This window comes from Cryptotermes secundus, unplaced genomic scaffold, assembly GCF_002891405.2.
Source record: "Cryptotermes secundus unplaced genomic scaffold, Csec_1.0 scaffold279, whole genome shotgun sequence".
NCBI lineage: Eukaryota > Metazoa > Arthropoda > Insecta > Blattodea > Kalotermitidae > Cryptotermes > Cryptotermes secundus.
The window spans coordinates 153,682-179,753 of record NW_019726227.1 but is presented as its reverse complement, the minus strand read 5'-3'; the positions used below and the strand labels follow the sequence as shown (position 1 = coordinate 179,753).

At 39.8% G+C, this 26,072-nt stretch overlaps 2 protein-coding genes across 12 annotated transcripts in view; both read left to right on the top strand.

Moving 5' to 3' along the window:
- LOC111863979 (neprilysin-4) overlaps positions 1 to 16,954 on the top strand; it is a 65,875-nt gene extending 48,921 nt beyond the window's left edge. For 3 of the 4 annotated variants that reach the window (XM_033751274.1, XM_023850833.2, XM_023850834.2), the window contains exons 8-21: positions 620 to 822; positions 1,168 to 1,362; positions 2,567 to 2,683; positions 4,711 to 4,855; positions 6,577 to 6,694; positions 7,014 to 7,110; positions 8,012 to 8,188; positions 8,274 to 8,377; positions 9,844 to 9,902; positions 9,998 to 10,046; positions 10,707 to 10,774; positions 11,731 to 11,867; positions 11,941 to 12,105; positions 13,830 to 16,954. In XM_033751274.1, coding sequence (XP_033607165.1) covers positions 620 to 822; positions 1,168 to 1,362; positions 2,567 to 2,683; positions 4,711 to 4,855; positions 6,577 to 6,694; positions 7,014 to 7,110; positions 8,012 to 8,188; positions 8,274 to 8,377; positions 9,844 to 9,902; positions 9,998 to 10,046; positions 10,707 to 10,774; positions 11,731 to 11,867; positions 11,941 to 12,105; positions 13,830 to 14,006 — 1,811 coding nt within the window. In that variant the 3' untranslated portion in view covers positions 14,007 to 16,954. The remainder of the gene's footprint in view (positions 1 to 619; positions 823 to 1,167; positions 1,363 to 2,566; positions 2,684 to 4,710; positions 4,856 to 6,576; positions 6,695 to 7,013; positions 7,111 to 8,011; positions 8,189 to 8,273; positions 8,378 to 9,843; positions 9,903 to 9,997; positions 10,047 to 10,706; positions 10,775 to 11,730; positions 11,868 to 11,940; positions 12,106 to 13,829) is intronic. The other variant, XM_023850836.2, reaches the window with a different exon arrangement.
- A 94-nt stretch (positions 16,955 to 17,048) lies between these two features.
- Positions 17,049 to 26,072, top strand: part of LOC111863980 (zinc finger protein OZF) — a 13,258-nt gene continuing 4,234 nt past the window's right edge. For 2 of the 8 annotated variants that reach the window (XM_023850837.2, XM_033751278.1), the window contains exons 1-5: positions 17,049 to 17,981; positions 19,618 to 19,763; positions 21,523 to 21,636; positions 22,046 to 22,128; positions 23,135 to 24,024. In XM_023850837.2, the coding sequence (XP_023706605.1) occupies positions 19,635 to 19,763; positions 21,523 to 21,636; positions 22,046 to 22,128; positions 23,135 to 24,008 (1,200 nt within the window). In that variant the 5' untranslated portion in view covers positions 17,049 to 17,981; positions 19,618 to 19,634 and the 3' untranslated portion in view covers positions 24,009 to 24,024. The other 6 variants (XM_033751279.1, XM_023850838.2, XM_033751280.1 and 3 more) reach the window with 6 other exon arrangements.

The window sequence follows — 26,072 nt, the reverse complement described above, 5'->3', positions numbered from 1 at the left end:
GTCAGCGCTGTGTATAGTAGAATGCTTCAATGCGTGCAACACTCCGCTCAAAATCTGAACCACTACCGAGATACCGGGCGCTCATATTATAAGGCAAAGTTATAAAACAATTTTTTAAGATCATTTTAGTGAAAGTTTCATGCTTCAAGGCTTACGATACACTGCTCAAATTCTAAACCAACTGCTTCCATTGCCGAGATAACGGGCGCTCATATTATAAGGCAAGGTTATAAAACCACCTTTTAAGATCATTTTATTGAAAGTTTCATGATCCTATCTCATATAATTTAAGAACAATGATGAATAAATCATTTTCGAGCAAAATTTAAATGGACGGCTGAATATATTACTGCCGGAGAGACACGGCAGCGGAATTTAAATGACGACGTCAAAGGGTTAAGAAGTTTTCAAGTTCACAGCTTGCATAGTCTGTGAAATCATGTCAGAGATTCTCATTTAATTTTCAATAAACATTTCTCCATTTTGTTTATAATTGTGCAGTTTCTAAAGTAGCTACTTGATCTGCTAGCAAAGTAAGCCAGTCCTGCAGCAATGGGCTTCATGTTGGCCAGAAGCAAAATGGAGCCTGTCCATTGTGTGTTGTGTACTTCTTTTCCAGACAAGCTGGAGGCACTAGGCCTTGAGCCCATGCTGACTGTGCTGCAGAAACTAGGACTCAGCACCAGCAGTGTCCCTCCCTCTGGACAGCCATTTGATTGGCTGCAGACAGTGGGGCAGGCACAAAGGATGCTAGGTCTCAACATAATGGTGGGCTTCTGGGTCAGCCAGGATGTTCGTAATACGTCACGCAACCTCATGGTGGTGAGTTGTTGGCCCTCTATTAGTCAGTTATTCATACACAAGTGAGTATAACTGTCCACATGTAGTTCTGTGCATACTTTGTTGCTTACTCCTTTGCTCTGCAGTTCTCTGAGAATTTTGGCCTCCTTTGTGGCAGATGTACATGCTCTTAAATCATTCTCTACATCTCTCAGCCCTCTCAGTCTGGGACTTCCCACTTTTCTTCTACCTCCTGACTTATTGCAAACATTTTAATTACCATTCTTGCCTCATCCATTGTCCATATTCCCTGATTTTTCCACACAGCTTGCTGAAGTTCTTGCCAAAGGCAGTGACACATATTACAAGAAAGATTTGTGTATATAGGTTGATCAGATCTCGCCCGGCATCAGTGAACGCTACCTGCTGGACCCTGCACGATTCCAAACAGAATTGACTGAGTACCACAGCTACATCCGGGACATGGTGCAAGTGTTTCAGGATCACCTGCCCAACTCTACAGCTCACAATGCCACACTCTTTGCGGATGATGTTCTCCAATTCAGCACACAGCTGGCTGCAGTGAGTATACAGCCTGTTGATCAGTAGATAGCCAGGCCAAAATAGATCATCTGTAAATAAAATGACCTGACAACAGGGGACTGTGTCCATTTCTGTGTCACCTAATTTCATCATCAAAATAAGTTACTGAATGGATTTCAGTGAAATTATGTCCTGTATGGTTGCACTGAACAGTGTGGACTAAGCTTTCAATGTGACTTTGTAGGCAAGAATGGCAACATGGATCCTCAGGTCCAAATCTCGGTGACTTACTGAGGGATTATGGTAGACAAAGGTTTACTGGAGCAGGTGTCCTTTCAAGTTTCTTCGGTTTATGCCCTACTCATCGTTCTGACATTGCTCAACTGCCCCCTGTGGTGTACATAGGCCTGGCTAAGCAACACATTATCAGGTCCTCAGATTTAAGTTTGTTGTTTTTTCATCTCTGACTCAACACTTGGTTGGCCACACAATAGCAAAATCGGTTTTGTATTGCTGTACTTTAGTTCTTAGTTTAGATTTAAGACTGTATTAAACTGAATTAAATTTTTTAAAAACAGTTCATGTTTTAAAATAGTTGGTACCAGTACATAGCACATGTTAGTGATTAGGCATACAGCGTGAATGTTTGGCTCCTATCATGGGCTGAGATTTCTTTGTTCACCACCACATCCAGAACAGCTACAGAGCACACCCAGTCTTCTCTCTAGTAGGTGCTGGGGGATTGTGACCAGGGCATGACACTCTCAGTTTGTGACCACCTAATGCTGGAGCTGTACTTTCACAAGAAGGCTTAGGCTCATAGTGGGCTATGCTCAGTGCTGTTCTTCCCTGAAATGTGCTACAGAAAATTGTTTGTAAGCAGGCAACTGAGAGCTGCACCAGTATTTGCCTACAGAAACTAATGAAAAGCTTGAGGAACCAGTTACCCAGCAGACATGCAGAATACAAGTGTACAGTGTGACTAATATGAATGAAGAATGATTACCTATAAAGCTTATCATGAGAGTAGATACACTGCAACACAATACAGTTGTCAGCACTGTGACCATGTTCAAATATTGATCCTGAAAACTGCTGTGGAAACTGTGTCACAGGTTTTCATTAGTCCTGCAAGGCATGTATAGAGCTATCTATTAAATTAGGCCATGGCCCCTTACTTAACACTACATATCAATCAGATAGATAGTTACAACCACAAGAATGTGGGTTCATGTCTCCACAGATCATGACTCCTGCTGAGGTGCGGCGTGACACCAAGAACCTCTTTCATGAAATGTCAGTGTTCACACTCCAGAACCTCACAGACCTCAGAGAGGAGGAGGATAGTCTTAACACAAAGGTACAAAAACTTGTGTGATTTCATAGTTTACTGGTGAGCTGTATCATGAAGAAACCCCTGTACATGGTCACGCCTCCCCCACTCTTCCTTTTCTATGTTGTTGTTATTCTTATTACTGTTGTTGTTCTTTTAATTACTACTACTACTAGTAGTAGTAGTAGTAGTAGTAGTAGTATTAGCAGTAGCAGTAGTAGTAGTAATTAGAACAATAATAATAGTAATAATAATAATTAGTAATAGTAGTAGTATCATCACCATTGTCAACATTCCAGCATAAGTCTTCACTCTGTCTTTTACCTTTACAATTTCTTGCCAGCTCTTTCCTCTCTCCTTATGTCTATGATATCTATCAGAATAGTTTTGACATGAGTTTTCCAGTGGGGATCTCTTTTTAATTTAAATTTTCATACTAATACCCACATTCAGTGTATACATATTTTAATGTGAATCCCCATTGCCAGGCCGCAGCTCTGTAAACATGTTCCAACACACAATAGAAGGACGTCATCCCTAGGCCAAGCCCGAAATATGCACATGCAACAATAGGGGAAGTTATGGTTTGTTTGTGTCCATGGTGATGTCACAAAATAGTAGGTAGTGGTCACATGAGATTTATTTTATTTTTGTCCACGCAACTGACACATGTGCTGTGATGTCACACAACAGTGCATAGAATCACGTGACATGTTTTCTGTGAGGTGTATCCATGCTGCGTCTTCATAAGTGAGCAGATTCTGAAGAAGTGGGCAGTGAGAGAGCGAGCAAGTAAGCGACCAGAGTATAGCAATAAGCTGGAGGAGTGCAGCAAGCAAACAGTAAGCTAGAAGAGTACGAAATGTCAGCCTGTGAAGACTTAACATGTGATTTGGAGACTTTATGTGCACTGTAGTGTGTAGTGTGTAATTTAGTGAGACTTTTATACTTCTTGTGTTACAGATGTGTGAAGACGGGTGTAGAGAGACTGTAAAGATAAGTGCAGAGTGCTTTGTAGTCTGAAAATAAGTAACAATGTTATAATTATTTGTAGTTATGTCCTGTAAGTGGTCAATAAATACAGTTACCAATCCGAAACCCAAATTTAGTCACTAATAACGTGACAACTGGTGTCAGAAGTGGGATGGAGTGGATCAAATTAATCAAATTATTGGGCTGAAGACCACAGTAAGAAGTTATACCGCCATACTATGGAGATGCAGCAGTTGATGAAAATGCTGGCCGAAATGAAAGCCATCCAAGAATGGATGATAGTCAAGTTAGACGCAAAGAATGCCGAGTTAGGAGACCATCAGGAAAGGATGATGACCTGTCTTGGAAAATCGGAGTCCATGGAGTCGTTGGCAAAACCAGAGGAGAATGAGTACAGCAGAGCATCAAGAGGTTCCAAAGGAAGATACCATAGTGAAACCAGTCAGAGGGTGGAAGAAGCAGCGTAGGGATGGCAGCTAGCAGCAGGGTGACGAAGAGAGTCAAAAGAAGTGCCCTGAGGAGACTGGATCCCGAAGGTAGTTGACTGCTGCCTACATAAAGGTGTCTCATCATGCAGCAGTGGCACGATGCAAGGGATGCAGTGAAATTGTGGATTGTGGAAGCAATTGGCTCTCACCCGCAGTGAGATACAAAAGTTGTAGGGGACACAGTTGCAAGAGACATGACCAGGACAGTGTGGTACAAGAAACCTGGATATTGGAAGGGCCCAGAAAACAAAAAAATGGTGTAAGATGCCGAGGCCTAGGACAGGAGATATGAGGCAACAAGAGAATAAAGAACCCAGGCACAAGATGGCAGCTGTGTCTTAAGATCAAGAGGGCATCAGATTGGTTCAATAGGAAGGCTTTTGAACTGGAGTTCGTGAAACGAGCAAACAGGCTGGCCATTGGGTTGTGGAAAATGAGGAACTGTACCTTATGGAAGGGTTGACCCTCTTGGTCAAGTCTGTCAGTTTGTTTTGTAGTCTGTTAGTCAATCAGTAGCTTATTTAAGTAGTCCATAAGTAGGTCAGTAAGACACAAATTTTGTTGTACTTACAGCTGAACTGGACAAGATATCTAGATTATATCTTGGACAATACCAATGTCACACTTGACTATGATAGCGACCACTTGGTTGTCATGGATATCGCCTACCTGCAGAAGTTGGCAGCACTGGTGTCCATCACTGACCAGGACACGCTTGGTGAGTACCATCTGCTGGCAGACTAAGAAATTAATTTGTTATCAGGAGCGCTATCTTCTACTGTTGAGTTCCATCACAACAACTTGAACAGAGGGGATGGTTTCTGCCTAAGCAAGTTTTGGAAACTGCTTCTTGTCTACCCCTTGATGGAATATAAGAAGCCTCCTGCATATGATTCTCATGACTGGGTTATCCACCAGGACCTTCGCTCTGAGCACACTGTTCTTTTTGATGGCACCCATCAGCTTGAATTGCCTCTGCTGCTGCTTTCCATGCAGCTACATTGCTGTTGGCCCTTGCAAGCATCTTCATGCTAGGTTTTAGGCCCCAGTGGGAGTCATGGCATGATTTATGTTCGTTGTAAAATCATTATGAGTTTGCAAGTCCAAAACTACTCATTGATGGAAAGAGAGTTCCATCCTTCAGGTTTCTTTTTGTTGCCTTCTATATAAGCCACTCACAAGACCTCTCATCCCCTCACGTTCTTTACCCTCGTATAAAACCTTACGACTTCTTTCCCGCTTTCCATCATTTTCCTATGTTCTCTTACTGTTTCTCACCCATCTTCCCTCATTCATACTTCTCTCCAGCTGTCCCTATTTTTTTTATTTATTAATTATACGACATTTCACCCGCTTTCCATCATTCATCCTTTATCTCATATTCATATGACTTCTCTCCATAATCCTCTCAATCTTTTATACACCCATAAGACTTCTCTCCGTTCTCGATTTCTGTCCGCTACACCCACCACGCCCTATTTATAACCTCTCCTTCGCCAGTTGTTTTTGTATAGAAACTGTCCCATTCCAGGGTCTCTACTACTTTATTTATTGTATTCGTTACTTCCATTTTGTTATGTTCATTCATACAACTTCTGTCAAACTGTCCCTGATTTTTCTTTAATATTTTATTCGTACGACTTCCCCCGCTTTCCGTCATTAGTCTGTTATCTTATATTACTTCTCTGCGCAATCCTTTCAGTCTTTTACACACCGATAAGGCTTCTCTCCATAATTTACACACCCATAAGGCCTCTATCCGTGATCTTTGACACACCCATGAGGCTTCTCTCTGCAACACACCCATAAGGCCTCTCTCCGTGATCTTTTACACACCCATAAGGCTTCTCTCCGTAACTTACACACCCATAAGGCCACAAGGCTTCTCTCCGTAACTTACACACCCATAAGGCCACCCATAAGGCTTCTCTCCGTAATTTACACACCCATAAGGCTTCTCTCCATAATGCTACGCACCCATGAGGCTTCTCTCCGTAATGTAACACATCCATGAGGCTTCTTTCCATAATCTCACACCCATAAGGCTTCTCTCTTAATCTTGCACTGGCATAAGGCTACACACCCATAAGTCTTCTTCTCTCCCCTAATCTCACACCCATATGGCTTCTCTCCGTAATCTTAGCCACCCATAAGACTTCTCTCCATATTGTTCACAATCTTTTACATAACAATAAGACTTCTCTCTGTTCTCAATTTCATTCTGGTACATCCAACTGTCCCCATCTGTATGATTTCTCTCCTGCATTCCCTTGTTTTTACGTAGAAATTATCCCTTTCCAGGGCCTGTACTACTTTACCTATTGTTTCCCTTGCTTCTATTTGGTTATGTTATGGGGTACATAATTCTCATTTCATTTGTGTCTGTTGCCCTGATTCCTCCACTGTATCATTTTATAATGGTGTTCATTTTCTCCACAGAGCGGTTTGTGTGGTGGAGTGTTTTTTCAACATTAGCACCGCTCACACTGCAAGAGTTTCGGGACCTTGCCTTTCGGTTCAGCCAGAGAGTCTTTGGATTGCAGCAGAAAACTGCCAGGTGAATTTAATCTTGTTAGTACTGCCATTACCGCTATTTATGAGGCACAACAGAAGTCAAGCACAGTGCCAGCTCTCTTGATTGTGGTTTTGTTTCACCTCAGTCTCTTGAAGTAAATGCTGGAATTTTAAAATACAATAACAATGATATGTTCTTCAGTGTGCTCCCAGTGATTTTTTAGGATGCTAGGCTGGGGCTCACTGAAGCACTGAATGCATGAGAACAGTTGCATGACATATCTACAACCAAGCTTAAAAGTGTTAAGTGGGAAACATATTTCCTAGTGCACAATAATACGATGTACCATTTGTAATTGCAGGTGGAAAGGCTGCACTGGAAATGTGAACTCAAATTTTGGTATGGCTGTTAGCTATCTGTATGTGCAGAAACACTTCAACAACGAGTCCAGAGAAAAGGTTTGTACCCATCATATGAAATTATTGTGAAACAAAATTGTCTTTAAGACAGTGCTGAACCCTTTCACAGTCAAGAATTTATGGTAGCACTGTCAGGTTGGATATTTTCATAGTATGAAAAAAAAAATGTTTTAAACTTCTGTGGATGAATTTGGCCGTACATATAAGTGCTTCTTAGAGATAGTTGAGAGATAATATTGGCAGTTACTTTTTCCCCATCTTCATATATATAACCTAGGACATGAGAAGGGAATTTGAAACAATGCAAGACAAATAATTTGCTGCAACCTGCCAGAAACACCATATCAAAAGTGCAATTTTTACACTAATTCTGCAAAAGTTTACTATGTCAGAGTTTTATATGTGCAAGTAGCAAATTAATATGATGATGAGATTTAGAGGAGGATAAATTTTGGGAAATTATGTTTTATTGATTGGTTCAGAACTGTTGTTAATCCCATGAAGGAAGTGTATCAGATACAGTATATTTCAAAACAGTGCACCGAAAGATCTGAACCTAGAATGGATGGAAACTATGGCACTAAGGTCATAGGTGTTTGATTTTTCATGCATATCGAAGTTCCATCAGGAAACATAATGAAACAAGATAATGATCACTTATATGTAACAGGATAATATTAAAGTGTACCTTAGGGAGTTAGTTGCAATAATGTGAGAAGGCTCAGGATGCAGTTCTATGGCATGATTCTTCAGTTATATCAGTGAACATTCTGGTTGTGTTGCCAAAGCAGGATAGATCTAATTACTTCAGTGTAGGGCTATCTTGCAGTGATACAAGTCCAGAACTGTTAAGGAATCAGAAAGTACTCAAGACGCAGTCACTAGGGAGGAGAAGAGTTATGCAATTTATCCAGCACAGTAAAAACCATTGGCATTGCAGGCATTGGAGATGGTGAATGACATTCGGACTGCCTTTACCGAGATTGTCATGGAGCTGGACTGGATGGACACTGAAACAAAGGAAAGAACTCTGGAGAAAGCTCATGCAATGAGGCCATTCATAGGATTCCCTGGCTGGCTTCTGACCCCTGGTGAGCTGGAGAAGTACTATGAGGGGGTGAGTGGCGCTGTGGTTTCTGATGGCATGCCATGCATGTGCCTTCTTCATGTCAAGGTACCAATTAGACATGCTCATATTTCAGGCAGAAGTGGTGGATGGATTGCTGTTCGAGACATACCTCAGATTGTCAGAGGAGTCAGTCAAAACAGCACTTCAGGATTTGCGCAAGGCTCCAGATTACAACAGGTAGCTTGGATTGATGGGGAGTAGGTAGCCAGTACATAGATATGTATGTTGTTACTATGCAAAGCTAAGTAGAACATTTGATTTGGTTCATCCTGGTCTGTCACACTAGCAGTATTATACAAGGTTATCAACTCCGTCCAGTGTAATTGATAAATATTCTTCTCTCCTTTTTGATCTTTCATCCTTGACATGTTTTGGTCGGAGTGACTATCTAGAGAAGGATATATCAGTACAAGCAGAAACTATTATTACAATGTGATTGGCCCATATCAATACATACATACAGTATCATTACAATGTCATGAAATCTGATCCTTTAACAACTACAGTGATGTGTATGAATATATGAAAATATTTATAAATTATTGTAACTAGTTTATTTAAAAGTGTGGTTTAAAAAGCCTTTGTTAAAATTTAGAACCATTTGGTTCATGTCCTCTATACTGCCTCTCTTTAAAGGAAGTTGAGTGTCTACCATGTTGTAGTTCTGTTCTTCCATGAACAAAAATATTTAGTGTAAGATTTGAGGTTTTCACAGTGGTGACTATGAAGAAAGCAGTCTTCCAGGATGTGGCATCATGTAGATATTGTATTAACCCACGTTTCGGCGGAACATATCGCCTCCATCTTCAGGGTAGAAGAAAAAAAGTAAAAATGTGCAAGTGAAGAACCAGCGTGAGCAGGTGCAAATAGACTAATGTTGAAGATGGAGGTGATATGTTCCTCCAAAATGTCAGTTAATACAGTATCTACACGGTGCCACATCCCAGAAGACTGCTTTCTTCAAGAATATTAGTGTTGTCCTGTTGTTTGGGCCGCGCTGTTTTGTTATACAACAGACCGAAACATGTCAAGGATGAAAGATTAAAAAGGAGAGAAAAAAAACATTTATCAATCTCACAGGACGGAGTTGATATCCTTTCATTAGTGGAACATACACAGATATGTGTATGGGAGGATGGAAGAATGATGAAGCAGGCCACATAATACTTTGATACCTGGTGAAAGGAATTAATTACAGTGAAGCTCTATTGAAGGTTTCTACTGGAGCAGTGGATTTAAATATGAAAGTAGGAATATCTTACTGACTTGGGATCATTTAAATTAAACACTAATTGAGGATGAATCTTAAATTAGGGAGCATTAATTGGAAGTTGAAGTGTATATTGAATTTTTCACAGTATTTGAGAGTGCTGTGTTCTGGGATGTGACAGTGTGTAGTTTAGTAGGAGGTCATCAGTTTTCCAGATGACTGTATTGTCTTCATACTCAGGCTCAGAGAGTAAACCAAGTAAGCTTCTGCAAGACTACACAGCTTCATATCCCAAAATATTGTAGTAATACTCATACTGACTGCTGTAATAACCTTAAATCCTGAATGTTTAAGAATCTTCATGTATTTCCCTTCTAGAATTCTTTCTCTCTTTCTCTCTGTGTCTCTATGACCTCATAATGACTTGTTTCAGATGGGTGACACCTGCCACAACTGTCAATGCCTTCTACTCCCCCATCCTCAATTCAGTCAGTGAGTAACCATATCTACCATATCACAGTTTTTAAATGTCTTAGATATATTATTTTTTCAATTCTAATACTAACTATTTTAAAATTTTATTGCAGCATTTCCTGCTGGAATTCTTCAGCCTCCATTTTATGGTTTAGGACTTGAGTAAGTTAAAATTTTCCATCCATACTTGATTCTCGTTTTTATACTAATTTGAAACAAAAGTAGCCTCCATTTTGATAGGCAAGCTTCTATTAGCTACTTCATATTTGTTAGGAAATAATTTAAGGCTGATCAGGGCTGTGAAATAGTTCCTCAGCTGTGAAAAGACATTGAAATGTGTCTCAAAATTGTCTTGAAGCCCATAACGGAAGTTACTTGTTTAATCTGTAATTTGGTACCAGCTTGTTAAGCATCAGTCTGTAATATACAGTGGAATATGAGCTGTGGAACTGCAACACATGTTTAACAAATATATTTTATATGAAAAGTATACAGCACCTTAATAACAGATGCTTTTTGTTTTGTAAATATTTCCTGTCTTTGTGTTTTAAAGTTATAGGCTTTCATTTGATACTGTAGAGCATGAACAAATTGGATATATCTCGCATACAGTTTATAAATTCAGAATAACATCTAAAAATACCATGATTCATTAAAGTTCCTTATTCTGAATCCCATTATTAAACGCATTACAATTGCAGACAAAGATTAACTTAGCTGCAGTTGCTGCACAATCCCTTCAGACCCATTGTGTCTGCCAACATGACACTTAAATTTTATGTGAGATGTTTGAACATGTGGCTGTGATTTTATCAATTGCAGGTCCCTAAATTATGGAGCCATCGGAGCCATCATGGGGCATGAGCTTACCCATGGTTTTGACGATCAAGGTGAGTGGATTGCACACAATTAGATGGTTTCACTGTATATTGCATGGGACTGCCATCTCAACTAAGAGCTTCATATATAAAACAACATAGTTTTAGCCTTGTTTAATCAAGGCAGATGTGACTCTGGGTGTATGCATCGAGAAACAAATATATATTTTGTTCTAATTAGCAGATTACCTGGAGATATTCTTGTGACTGGGATCTGCACAGGATAACATTGAAGTTCTTCTCCTTCTTCTTCCTCCCTTCTTCTGCTGGTGGTAACAGTCCATGATAAACCTTGGCCTCTTATATGGTTGCTCATCATTGGTCTCGATCGTATGACTTTCATCTCCAATTTCTAACCCCCTCTGTCTGCAGATCTTTTTCAACTGGAACCAGCCACCTGACAGCAGGTCTGCCTACTCATTGAGTACCCTCTGGTTCGTTTACATAGAGTTAACTTTTTCCAAGGGTTCTGCCCCTTCATTCTAAAAAGGTGTCCCAGCCATCTCTACCACTCTAATCTCATTCACTCTACCTGGTTCGTTATATAGTTAATAAAGCTTATGGTTATACCTTTATCTCAATATACCATTTTTCCTTAATTTGTCCTTAAATTCTTTGTAACATCGTTCTTGGTGGGATGTGAATTAGTTGAAACTTATGGTCAGGTCAAATGGTGGCATTTTTTCATGATGGTGATGACTCTACCGGTGACATAACAAATATATTTCTCAGTTGGCAAAATAATTACAAATTGCTCAAACAAGATCCTGCATGATGCATTTGTTTTGATAACAAGCTAGTCTGTTGGTCAGACACCTAGCAAATAAGTTGATTAGTTACTTTCATAGTCAGTTAATTAGTTTGATATTTAAGTAGTCACACCATCAGAAACTTTGTTACTTTCATATTCTGTTGGTTAACTATTTTGTTAATCACTTGACGCATTGATGTAATTGGTGCCTCCATAGGTCGTCGCTATGACAAGGATGGGAACCTCAAGCAATGGTGGACTGAGGACACACTACAAGAGTACGAGCATCGTGTACAGTGTATTGTGGAACAATACAGTCAGTACAACGTATCACAACTCGGCGAGAACTTTACAGTGAGTCACTAGTGGATTATTTTTTCACACAGTAACAGTCTCTTGACAGGCACTAATGTCTTGTGTGTTCCAGGTAAATGGTATCAACACGCAGGGTGAGAACATTGCAGACAATGGTGGCCTCCGTGAGGCACTCAGGGCATACCACAAATTCCGGAGCCGAATTCCGGGTGAGCAGCTGTTACCAGGTCTCTCACAATATTCACCTGAACAGCTCTTCTTTCTTGGCTTCGCACATGTGAGTGCAAGATTCATGTTATAGTTGATAGAGGACTCAAACAGAGTGAACATGTGACATACATAAATAATAAGAACAAGAGTGGGGTGAGACTGAGTTCCTTGGTACAACAGTTTCAAATGGGTCTTTTGTACTAGATGCTGGTGACAGATGGGTATGGAATGCTGGTGGAATGGTCACTGGGAGTGAAGACTAAAATACACTTCGAAACAGAGTGCCAGTGCTACTCGCAGACCACACTAGGAATTCATGAGGGATACAAGTGGGAAACAATGTTAAAATTAATTGCTCGATTCAGGTGACATAGAACTGATCCAATTGATGTGAAAATGGTAAAATATTACTGATTCTAGTCTTTCACAGTTGGTAATTACTGAAATTAATTCTGTTCTTGTGTTACTATGCTGTGTGGTTGTAGGCAATGTTTCCAACGTTTTAGAGGTACTTGCTGCCTCCATCTTCAGAGTCAAAGTGTGTATATATACACAGAAATTCATCAATAATGTGATGTGGATGGCGTAGCAGGAGGTGGGGGTCGCGTGAACTCTGTGATCTCACGAGTGATGTCACATACCCAAACTCCGTTGGGGTATGTGTGCAACACTCAGTAAACACCTCCTTTCCTGCAGTGACGTGGCAGCGGAGCGGCATCACCAGGCAACCATTGCCGCGGTGATGTAACACGGGATGCCGCAGTTGCTACGTAGCCATAAACAACTCCCGGCAGCGTTGCCCAGCAACGCCTTTGTAAACACAGCGGGGAGTCTGTGCAACCACTGTTCCTAGGCAGTCGGTAAACACAACGTTATGCAACAATGGTACCTATTATGTAACTGTTTTCTGTGTTGTCCATAACGAGGCTAAATAAGGAGCAGCAAACACTATTCAACAGTTAGTTATGAGTTAGCCAGGGAGTGAGTAGTTAGTCAGTATTCAGTCAGTCAGTTAGTTAGTGAGTGATTAGTTATTGAGTAGTGAGGATTGAGCCAGTTACTAGAGAAAGAGTAACCAGTCAATGCTGTCTATCTTTCACCGGAGTATTTGTGATACTGCCAATGGCAGTAATTGTGAGATTGTAAATGGTGTGATTGTAAGAGCGAGTGGAATAAATTTGCTATATCCAATATGGCGTGAAGTTATTTGTCACGTTATACACCCAATACGTGACAATACAAAGATCGACCCTGAAGATGGAGGAAGCATATACCTCCGAAACATCAGCATCATCACCCACAACCACATATTGTAGTAACACACAAACAGAATTAACTTCAGTGGGAAAAGAGTTACCATATATTGTGTGCTCTCATTTTGTTGGTTGAAGTACATTAATTTTCCACTGCCCCTGTACAAGAAATGCCCTCTTATGGATCATCGCCATCCTCACAAAAACACACAATTTGATCTATTTAAAACCAGATGAATGCAGATCACCTGTTCCTTCCCATCTGTCTTCATTTCAGGTTGTTACCACATTTTGAATACTTCTAAGTTCTCTCCATCCATATTCTGCCCCATGTCACTTATTTGATTTCAGTAATAATATTACACAAAACACTGAAGTAGTTCAGTGTTGAATATATTAAACTAATGAAACCAAAATAGCTTCACATACATTTTTTAAGGAAATACCCTCACATCAGACAAAATCTCCATGACTCAGCCTCCAGCCCCTCGAGACACACCACATGAAAGCTTAAGAAATGTTTGTATATTGTTTACAGATGTGGTGTGGAAACTCAACACTAGGGGCTCTCAAGTCACGTGTGGTGGACGGAGTTCACAGCCCCAGTAGGTTTAGAGTTATTGGGACACTCTCGAACTCAAAGGAGTTTGCTGATGCATGGGGTTGCCCCGCAGGGAGCCTGATGAACCCAGACAAGAAGTGTGTTTTGTGGTGACACTGTGTTGAAGCTTGTCATCAGAATTACTACTGGTCTGTGTGTCAGTGCATTACAATATATGTCAGTTCTCTACGTTTTGAATGGCAGTGATAGGTTTAGTCGCTGTGATCAAATTTGGATTGCACATCATTTGAAAATCCAGAGTCATTTTCCCTGACAGTTTGTAATAATTGAAGCAAAATTTGGCACTGCAAAGAAATATTGCATTTAATTACAGCTGGAGAATAACAATAGTATTTACAAACCATAGCAAAGCAAGGTGCTTACACATGGCATTTTCTTTACTTGACAAATTTCCAGTATTTGTTTGACTATAAATTGTAATGTATTTACTTTAGCATGCAGTGGTAATTGTATGCACCATTCAGTAACTCCTCATTTCGCACTCACAGTTTATTTATGTGGTCCATTCAGTTCTCACACTAAACAGCAATCTTTTCCCCGAACACTGATTCTTGTGATGGGAATGCAGTATGTTTTCTGGGAGGTAGGGACCACATTGGTACATGTTATTTACATGATTCAAAAGCTTTCTGCTGTTGGCACAAATGTTATATTAAAAGTTAGAGGCTGCTGGCTATGCCAAGTACTGTACTTTCTACTGACTCAGGCAGCCATTCTCTCCACAAATTATCAGTATTATTTATATATAGCCTCTTTTTTTTTTTTTTTACCCACTGTGCATCTACGCATTTGTGAAATGCAGGGGACGGAAATGTCTGTAGAAATATGGGTTATGGATTCAACAACCTATAAACCAACACAATCACTATGAATGCCAGGAATGACATAAGAGGGAGACTGCATGGTATCGTCAAGAATATTCTTTCACATGTATCTATCATGTGAAAACTATATCTGTCTTGTACTTAAGAGGGGCAGGATATTACAAAGTACATGTAGAAGATCACTCTGGTATTTAGGAGGCTGTGTTTGTTCTCTTAACCATTATACTTATTATCAAAGGAACAACTCACTGAAATTAATTTTAACCAAGGAAGTTTCTGTGTGTAAATTTCCTTAGCATAGGTTCCATTAAAGGCATGACATATCTAGCCAATAGTGACCCTGTTTGGGTCAGCCAGCTGCCCAGCACTTTTGATAACTCTACATGAAAGTCGTGGAACATCAAATTATGTGATTTTGAAGTTAATGTAATAAGTCCTCACCTTCACGTCCACTTCCCAGGCCCCACTCACTTGACCCATGAAATATTCTCATGGAGTTACATCAAGAGTGGCTTGCATGGCCGTGGTGGACCGGTGACCAATGTACTTGAACTATGGCTGTAATAGCAGTAACTCTACAAGTGGGCTAAATTGGTTATCAGGTAAATATCTGCAAAGGGAATGTATGTGGATATTTACTGACAGAAACTTTCTGAGTTAAGCTTCGACTGAGTGAATAGCTTCAACAATGTGTATAATGGTTATCGAAATACAGCCTTGTGAAACTATAGCATGCCTCTCTGAACAGCCATTGTTAATGTAAGGTATCCTCCTCTAACAGAATTACTTGAACATGAGCCGGTTGATTCTAAAGTTATTCATGGAAACACACATCTTTAAGCTGTCAGTGATAGTCAAGGACATGGACCGATGGAACATTTTACATTATGAAGTATTTGTATGCTGCATGTGGAACATGGCAAACAGTCTCAACATTGGTATTTGTATGCAGTATTCCCCAGCTCCTGAAAACCACTGACAGAAACAAGAGCATTATGAAGTGACGATACTAGTGGCACATGCATCTGGTATAATGTTACTTTTACTTCCTGGCTTCTGCTTTCCGCCTTCTGCCTTCCCCACACAACTCTGAATGTAGGGGAAGCAGATTCCTCCAAAACATCAGAAATTTCTTCTTATAACACAGACTGTTGAAGCCATGGAAACACTGTACTGTTGTTTATTTGGTTATGTTGTATCATCTCCAGATGTTAAGTTGCACTGCATATGTGGTATTATAACTCTGTACTGGAAATCAAGATGAATGTGAGAAGGAGCAGTTTTGCAGAGAGGAAACGAAGAAAACTAGAAAAACCTCAGCTGTCGTGTTCCAGTTTTGATAGTTATGACTGAAGTTCTCATGGTTCTCTTCAGGCACTCTACACAAATTCTGGGAAACTGAGACAGGGCTGTTTCCTTTCTCATCTATCTCTGTACTCAGGGCATGTAAGAATTTCTCATTTGACAAAAATATTTTGTGTTCATTCAGCATTCTAAAATGAGCAACAAAGAAGCAATCATCAGTATAGTCTTAAGCCAATAATACAGTTGTCTGTTATTTCCTACACTGCTAGCGGTGCTTCCATCACTGGAATCAAAGTACTATACTATAATATTTCTGCATGTATGCTTTCTGTTGGTGGAAACAACATTGCAATGTGGACACAGGCACAGCTGACAGAAGTGCAAATAAATCTAGTTTGCCTCCTTGGGTATCATGTGACATATTACAAGTTAATATTTTCACTAGGAAAATATGCAGCATATTTATTGCTCTGGCATTTACAACAACCTTTGAACCAAATTTTATAATCCAGGTACTTCTTTGTCCAGTTGCCTGCCAGCCAGTCAACATAATCTCGTTGGTGCTGCAATACTTGCTGTGTTGTTTCAGTTACAGAGGCATGCATTTTGCAACTCTTCTGCTGGACTGAAAGTCACTTGCGTTCAGTTTAAACAGCAGATATATGGATAGGTTCTGACTGCTTGTGCAGTCTTCTCGGTCTCACACTAGAGGGATCAACAACATCAACTGAACTCGCAACCTTGCATACATGTTTGCCACTCTAACAATATAAAATCAAGATAGAGAACTTTCATGTGGTAAACATGACATCAGAAATGTGTACTTTTGTATTTACAAGCAGATATCGTGTGTGTATACATATATATAGTAATTTAAAATGAAAATGTATGAAATATAGGTATATAAATTAATTTTGTGTTGAATAACGAACCAGCAAATAATTCAGTGCAGTATTTAGCATTCCTGATTCATATTAGGTCTTGGGCCCAATCTTGGCCTACAAGCTAGGATCCTGATAGATTTTCGTTCCATCATGAAAAATGTGGGAGAATTGATTAAAATGTTTCCCAATTGCTTCCTTATACATCAGTCACATCTCATTTATTACCATTCTGCCATATCACACTATGTGACCTGTGCAGCAACAATACAAAATGAATGTTTTACAATCCTTTAAAGCAGGTGAATAAACACAATGTTCATCCTTTTCAATGACGGTTAGGTTCCAAGCTTGTTGCACTGCTGAAATCCGTGGAATTGGTATGGGAGCTGTGTATTGCAATCTACAATAAATCTTCAGCAAAACTCCGGGATACCTCAAATTAGGCTCCAACAACATCCTTGCCTATCATTTCTACTTCATTATTTATAAATTGACAATCTATAGTCTGTGGTATTGAAAGGTTAAAATGACGTTCCAGTTATCAGCCACGGACGGATACTTGCTTTCCTCCTGTCAAACATAGTCAGTACTTTTGCTCTACATGCGTGCATGAATTTTTCAGTATAATAAGCCTGTGAAAAAAATGTGGGAAGCAATTTATTTTATGTTTGTTACTTTTAATTCTCGGATAAAGGTCACGGCATACTAGAATCCCTGCGACATGATGTTTCCGGAAGCTAGTCAATTTTTGGACAAGCAATGTCTTGTTATCGTGGGTTACCTATTCGGCCTATGTGTTAGATTAGTGACGGTTAAGTGTAACGTGGACTTGTCTTGAGTGTAGGTAATATTATATAAATTACGTATGCCAATTGCGTAAGATGTCACCTACCGTGTAGTTTGTTTGATACAGAACATGTTACTTTGAAGGATTCTGTAAATTCAAAGTTGGTGAAATTTTCTGAACTGTCTCAAGAAAACATGATATTGCTGCTATAGGTTGATTTGAACGGGGCATATTATATCTGAATTTTTGCTCTTCTACTTGCATGCGTGTAAGTAAAATGAATTTGGTAGTATATCAGAAGGCGTAAGTTAGTTGCGGTAACCTTAAATTGATTGGAATTTCTGGTGGTAGAGTTACATTGAGTTTACTTTTGCCAAATTGACCTGATCGCAACTATCCAAAAAGGTGTGCTGTGAGATCAAAAATCATTTTAAATGTTATAATGGCGGGAGACACTGTATTCTGACTGTAACTAAGATGAAGAATATAGATATGTTTTGTGTGTTTGTTCTGCACTTCGTTATTGGGTACCTTAGAGGACAGAAAATTGAAGCCAGTATCAAGACATTTATTTATTTATTTATTTATTTGTAATTACATTTCATAGATCCAGTTGTTACCCAGTAGGGCTGGATATAAAATTTGTCACATACAAAGTCTTACATAAAAGATCACATGCAATAAATATAAATATACAGTATTAAATATAACATATAAAATTTAAGATATAATATATTAAAATATGTATAAGGTAAATAGAGCCTCATGCAAAGAGCACAAGTTGTCAGTCCAATTTTCCCATTTAGAAAAATACATACATGTTAAGTCCATTCTCAGCCTTAACTGGCTAGAATTGACAAGTATTAAATTAATCAGTACAGCCGCTATTAAATCCAACCAAAGGGAGTAACTTACAATATGTTTACTCATAACATTTATTTATCCTCTATCTTTGTAACTCGTGTATGAGCGGCCTCTGTAGTCTAGGGGTAACGTTCCCACCTCATGACTCAAGGTGTGTGGGTTCAAACCCAGCAGAGGAATTTTTAAGGGCGGAAAAATTCAGGGGAACAAGTCCTCTGGGAGGGACTTTAAGCCGTGTGTCCCATGTCGTAGATTTACTTCCCTATCTACCATCCAATAGATGGGGAAGTATCATGGACCACTACCGGAGAGGGCCGACCTCCCTTGCAGAACGGGGCTGTTAGTGAGCACCAGTACTGGAAGGGCATGGAGACTAGTTAGAATAATTAAAGAGGGGGATGCACAATAGATCAATAAATGGTCACAGTGCATGGGGTAACTCACCTTAAAAATAATAACTATTATATGCTCTATAAATTCATCGATAGAGTAAAAATAATTTCTCAGCAGATATCTTAGTAAAGCCTTCCAAAATTGATTTTTGTCTGTTCTGAAAATTGTGATACTGTTAGGTAATACATTAAATAGCTTGACACCTGAGTAATATACACGTCTCTGATAAGATTATAAATGAGAATCAGGTACATGAAGATGATCATTATTCTTAGTACCAGTCATATATATATAGAGTTATTTTTTAAAAACTTATCGTAGTTATCATTTAGGATTGTTTAAAGAGATTATTAGATGCACCAAGGTGTGAGAATGTGAACAGGATTCATGTAGCTCATGCAGGATTCAGTGTTTTGAACACAGTATTGAACTTCCAAGTTGATGAATGGCAGAGAATTCTTGACTGGTTGACTTGATTAATCAGTTTTTGAAACAGGACTCTTCTACATAAAGGTAATTTGAAACAGTCATTTAATACTTTTGTTGGACATGTTTCAAATTAGTCTTTTAAATATAATGAAGCCCAGAGGACACTGGATGTCCAGTTCTGTGTACTTTCTTCATTTGTGTATGTGTTCACAATGAAGTGAGGGCGGACCACAACATGAGCGTGATCAAAGAGGAGCCTGGTGCCGACACTGATATGGGCCCAACACTAAATGAGTTTAAGCTGGTTCATTTCAAACAGGAAGATTCCCCTGTCCTGTTTTGCTCTGTCAAGAGTGAATTCAAGGTGAGTGCAATTTCTGTTTTGCATATCAGAGTCAAAGAGGATTTTAGAAAATTACACAACATAGAATTCAGTGTATATATGCTGCTACTCCATCAGGTGTGTCATTGTTTTCATTGAAATTCGGTAGTTTGTGTTTATTGTAACTGCAACAGCTGTTGCAGTCTCTAGATGAGCTGAATTTCTGGACTTTTTCCAGTGTCTTCATATTCCAAACTGAAACGCTTTGTTTGCACCTCGTCTAGGAAATGGGTACATACCTACTCATTTGGGTATGATAGGTGAAGGAAATCCAAATTACTGGGCTTGGTCCAGTGATTGGTATTAGATATTTTACCTGAGGATAGAAACATACAATTTCTGAACCAAGGCCAGTTTGGAGTGTTAAGTAAGACACTGGACAAAGTCTGGAAACGCAGAAGTAGTGAGTAATATGACCATCATCAAAACCATTTAGAATTGGTTTATGGATGAGTTGCCTGCCATGTAGGGGTCCATCAGTGTGTTGCTTGCATTGGTTTGGAAACAACCGTGAAACAGTATGAAGTACATAGAAACAGAAATCATATTCTCATGTTATGCTGAATACAGGTGAAAAAAGTAAAAAGGAAAGTAAAGCTATCCCAGTAACAAGCCGTGGAGGCCCATAGGGTTGTGAGATGCCTAGGTTCCCACATTTTCTAGACAATCAGCTCATAGATGGCGGTAAGGTTGTCAGCCTTATGAACTGGCCGCCCTTTACTCCCAAGAACATTCCGAGAATATTCCTGGTACTCATTTCTGTTAGAGGCTGAGTCGACCCTAGGGCCATAGTGTTGCTGGAAGGATTAGGTCAACTGAAAAAAAAAATCCAGTGACCTCATTGGAATTTGATCCCGCAACCTTCCAGCTTGTAGCACAGTGCCTCAACCAACTACGCTACTGCAATCCAAAATTTTCTGGATGAAGAGTTAGAAAGTTACTAAGTTCCAATTTCTAATGATAATGTAAGTTCCTATTCATGGTTATTTTAATCATCTGTTGGTTGATTAATGGTTATTAAGTTATTAAAGCTAGTTTGGCCAGTTATATGTGTTTTAACAATTTACATCATATTGATTTGCTTGATTTTAATTTTTGAGCTGCGAAAAACATCATTTCTGTGACAACATATTGTACAATGTAAGGGCTTGTTAATGTTAACGTACTGTACAGGATTTGAAACTTTAATAGCTACTGAATGCAGTGAAGTTTTCTTGGTAATCAGTGGTGTCCATGTGGAATTAATTCTCCCATCCGAGACTGTCTCTGCCTCCTTCAGGAACTGACAGAGCACCTTGTATGCAGTTGGCTGTCAGAGTCCATGTCCTTATAGAAGACTGGACCAGTAGTGGAGCAGTTGGCAGAGTCTGGTGTTTATGCATTGAACGGCATCACCGCAACCATTGCTGCCAAATATGGAAAAGCCTGGGACATTCATGAGCCTTAATTCTTGTTCCCATGGCTTCTGTTGATTGCCTTATTCAGTGGATATTCCAGACTGCAGGTTCCGCAGCATTATCTGTGGCCTGGGCTTGAGTAAGTGGATATCTGAGTCCATGCTCTGCTCCCATATTTGTCTGCTTTCAAACAAGGATCCCAAGCGAACCATATGCATGCCTCACACATCACATCAATCTGCAATGCTTGTGGCAGAGGCAGTCTCCATACTATCATGGCTGATTGCTCAAGGATACTTTTGTTGTAGTTTGAATACTGCTCCTTATTAGACACTGTGTTGCAGCAGGACACACATGGAGTCAAACAGGACCCTGAATCATCAGCTGTTGAAAGTTCTTCATTCCATAAGAAGAAACACCTCATTGCTGTAAAACAGGAACCACAGGGAGATGCCAGAGTGAGTTACTCTTCAGCAGGTTGTTACTCAGTTCAGGCAGTAACACAGACATTTGTGTAATTAGGAGGAACAACGTTATAATTTAACTTAACAGCACAATGCAGTGGGCGACGCTCGTGCTTCATATTTGTGTACTAACCTGTTCAAATTCCTGGCTGAAGTTTCTAGCACTGTCCTCCATCCCTACTGATAAATGCTGGAAATATGCCTCCATATAATCTACAGCATTGCTTGCAAAGTGACTTCTTATTTGACATTTCTAATCAGTTTGGCAGAGCAAGAAACTTTTAGTCTTTTTTGTATAGTCACTGGCTTATTTGCTACATAACAACTGTGTACCTAAGTGTAGCTTACAAGGCATGCTGGTTCACATCGCTTCTGCTTGCTAATCTGGCTCATTTTATATCAGCAGGAGGTACGGGATGACACTGTAATCAAACAGGAGCCTGAGGATGAGGTGATGATACAAGACCATGTTTTCTGTTCAGAGAGGTAAGTCCTATATATGCACATACTTTCTGAAGTTACTTCTGTTCCGTATATTACACAGTACTGACAGTCAACTGGAACTCAGTTTAGTTACTTCAAGATCATATGCAATAAGCCTATAGTTTCTCATCATCATATATAAGTATATAAACAACATAATGAATCTCAGTATCTGTATTAGTAAAAATTTGAATGTTAATATTATGCCATTTGTAGATGATTAGAGCTTTCTGGCTAGATCTGCAGTACTCTGTATGCAATTTGAATATTATAGCTGCAGAATTATCCATGGAGATAACTGGTGAACAAACGAAAGTTATGACTTTTAGACAGCCAGAACAAATTAGAGGCAGTATATGCATTAATGGCCGGTCACGGTAGCCGAGCGGTCTAAGGCATGCACTGTCTTTGCTCGCTCGGAAGCCGGGATCATGGGTTCGAATCCCACTCAGGGCATGGATGTTTGTGTGCGTTTTTGTGTGTTTGTGTACAGGTAGAGGCCTTGCGACGAGCTGATCATCCGCCCAAGGAGTCCTACTGTATGTCTAAGATCTAGTAAAACTGAACGGAGAGTTTCATGGAGGTAGGCCTAGGCCCAAATGAGGGCTGTAGCGCCAATGGAAAAAAATATGCATTAATGAGTGAAATATGGGCGAATTACAAATTGTAGTAGTTTTAAATAGATGGGTTGTAATGTTCTCAGCACTGGATAAGTTGATGGCCTGTTTCTTATTTTATCAATTTCACCCTGGCAATCAAGGCCTAGTTACTTGTTAGATACAAGATTGGGTGGGTTTTATGGCTGTAGTGAATATGGAAGTGAAAAAACAATCCTTTTGTCATCTGGTTCAGAATCAGTCAGTTTCATATCTTCACTTTCCCCGGTTCAAGTCTTTTCTGAGCTTAACCATTTCATGAGCTACCACATTTTGGCTTATATAATTTTTCTGTTTCCCCACAGGAAAAACAATTTCCAACTGAAGCACCCATGTGGCTTGTTTGTTCACAGTGTGGAGCTCATTATTGGTATGGAAGACTTCATTGGTGGAACCAGTATGTTTGCAGAGCATGCTGACAGCCAACAAGGAGATGACAGTGGCATCTCATCACGGAGCGAACATCCTGGAAATAATTGTTCCATAATATTAGGCGTGAAACAGTGTAAGTCTAAAGACAATAAGAAAGTGTGTTCAAATCCTCAGAGGAAGACATACCAATGTGATCTGTGCACAAAGAGTTTCACAAGGCAAGGCCATTTGACTGAACACAGACGTATTCATACTGGAGAAAAACCATACCAGTGTGAAATATGCAATAAGAGTTTTACTCAGCGAGGTAACCTTGCACTGCATCTCCGAACGCATCCTGGTGAAAAACCTTTCAAGTGTGACTTCTGCACTAAGCGTTTCACCCAGCGGACACATTTGGTGCACCACAGACGGACACATACAGGAGAGAAGCCTTTTATTTGTGATTTTTGCAACAAAGGTTTCTCTCAACAGGGACATCTAGTGGCCCACACACGAACCCACACTGGAGACAAGCCATACAGGTGTCACCTGTGCAACAGGAGATTTTCATCTAGTAGTTATCTTCTGGTGCATACGCGTTCCCACTCAGGGGAGAAGCCTCACAAGTGTGACTCATGTGATAAGAGTTTCATGCAGCACAGATACTTGGTACAGCACAGTCACACACATATTGGCGCAAAGCCTTATAAATGTGAGATATGTCAGAAGCACTTTCCAGACCAGGGGAATTTGGCACGACACAGACGCACACATGCAGAGTCCATTCACAAGTATGTGTCCTGGAAGGTTTCAAACAACATGGAAGGAACATTGTCACCTGCGTTGGAGGGGCATCTCATAGATATGCAATAATAATAAATCAAGCAAGGTTAGTTATATTTTTTTTCTCTTTAGTGTTTCCACAAGATGAATTCTTAGTTGAATACTCAAATCTCTTTGACTTTCTGAGCTACAACAGCCCATGATTTTGTGAGATTTCTTTGCATATTTGCATTTATATGTGTAGATCTCTCAAGTGATCTCATTCTGTCAAGGTGATATTTTAACCAAAGATTTTTTTAATGCAGTGTGCATGTCATTCACATTATATTTCCCTTTCACATACCTAACAAAAAGCTAGGTATCAGTCACACATTAAACATCTCATCATAAACTGGGAGAATGTAGTAGTGATTTTAAATGGGTTTTGTGATTATTTCTATGCAGATTTTGAGTTTGAGACCAGCCAGATTCAGTACAGTACAGTTGTTTCCACTCTTCCCTTACTTCTACAAAGTCAGTAATGTTTTACTACAGAATGCAGGGTCTAGTAGACCATGAATTTCCATGTTAAGTTTTCAAGTACATTCTGTCAGCTGGCATTACAATGGAATCCTCATTTGCTGTTTCTCAATTTAAGGTTTGTTCCCAAGTAATGTTCAAAGATTCCAAGTCCCATTCTTAGTGTTAAATTTTACCCTTCCTTCATTTAAGATTTTCTGTATTTAGCATTATGTCACTGCTCCCCAGAGAAACCTTACAGAGGAGTGTTGCTCTACTGCCACCTTAGCTGCATGTGTAGGATCCAGGATCACAGTAATTCATACTTGAAAGCATAGACTTGTCTTCATTGTTCCTTACATTATATTCTTACATCCAGATGTTACTTTTATTCCCCTTCAGTCTGCATGGAATGAACATTGAGAAGTATTTATTTAATCTGGATTTGGGAAGATGGTTGGTGGTGTGTTTCTTCATTATATTCTGGTCATAATTCCATCAAGAATTCATTCTTATTTGTGGGTAGTGTTCACAATTATCCAAATTATGTATCAATTTTCTAGTATTATCAATAACGGTCAACATATATTTATTGTTTGATTTTAAATAATATGAAGGAAAATGACAGAAATGTGATTGTTCTCACTGAATGAAAAGTTGTCACACAAAAGAACAAACTCCGTGACTTTAGTCCACAAGTGAACTATACTAACTGAGCGGCCGCCACTTGTTAGAGAAGTTAATGCCAACTTTAGCAGATAGTGGGTGTCGCTTGATCAGTGCAACGAATCCCCACAACCGTTAATTGTGGTTTTCTAGACCGGAACTGCTACTTTTCCATTCAGGTACCTCCTCAGTTATCTTCACAAGGCTGAGTGGACCCTGTTCCACACCCACTACTTCTCAGAAAACCTGGTAGTGTCAGGAATTGAACCCGGGACCTCTGGATCTATAGACAGGAACTCTGACCACTTGATCACAGAGGGCACACAGCTGTGTTAATTATGATATCACAGTGCACCATATTGTCAGAGTAATTCAGTCAATTCAGTAATACACAGCTAATCAAATATGACACTGTCACTTTGTCTGTCACTTTGTAGACATGTTCTTATCTGAAGAAAGTTGTCTTCTGGGTTTAGGCACCGTGTATTCTTCGTTTTGGCCGACGTTTCGGAGGAACGTAGCGCCTCCATCTTCAGAGCAGTTGAATAGCTGCAGAGAGCAGTAGCTGTGGTGATAGGATGTGGAAGGTGCTGCTTATATACGAAGTAGGCAGGGGGGGTTGGTTAGGGAGAACGGACCAATGGGAGCAGTGGAGAGCGATTAAGGCCATATATGGTGTGTGACTAAGGGAGAGGGGGAACGGCCAGTGAGTACAGGAAACTGAGGTCAATAGCACTAGGAAGTGCGGTAGTCAAGAAAAACCGGTAGGTTGAGGACAGGCTATTGACGTCAATGACATGACGAAGAACTGGTGTGGCTAGTAGGATTCTCTTGAGGGAAAGGATGTTCCACGTCTGTCGAGATTGTTGAGAGCGATAAAGACCATATGATGTGTACTAAGTAGGGGGGGGGACGGCCAGAAAATCCAGGAACTTGAGGTCAATAGCACTAGGAAGGCGGTAGGCAAGAAGAACTAGTTGGTAGGGGACA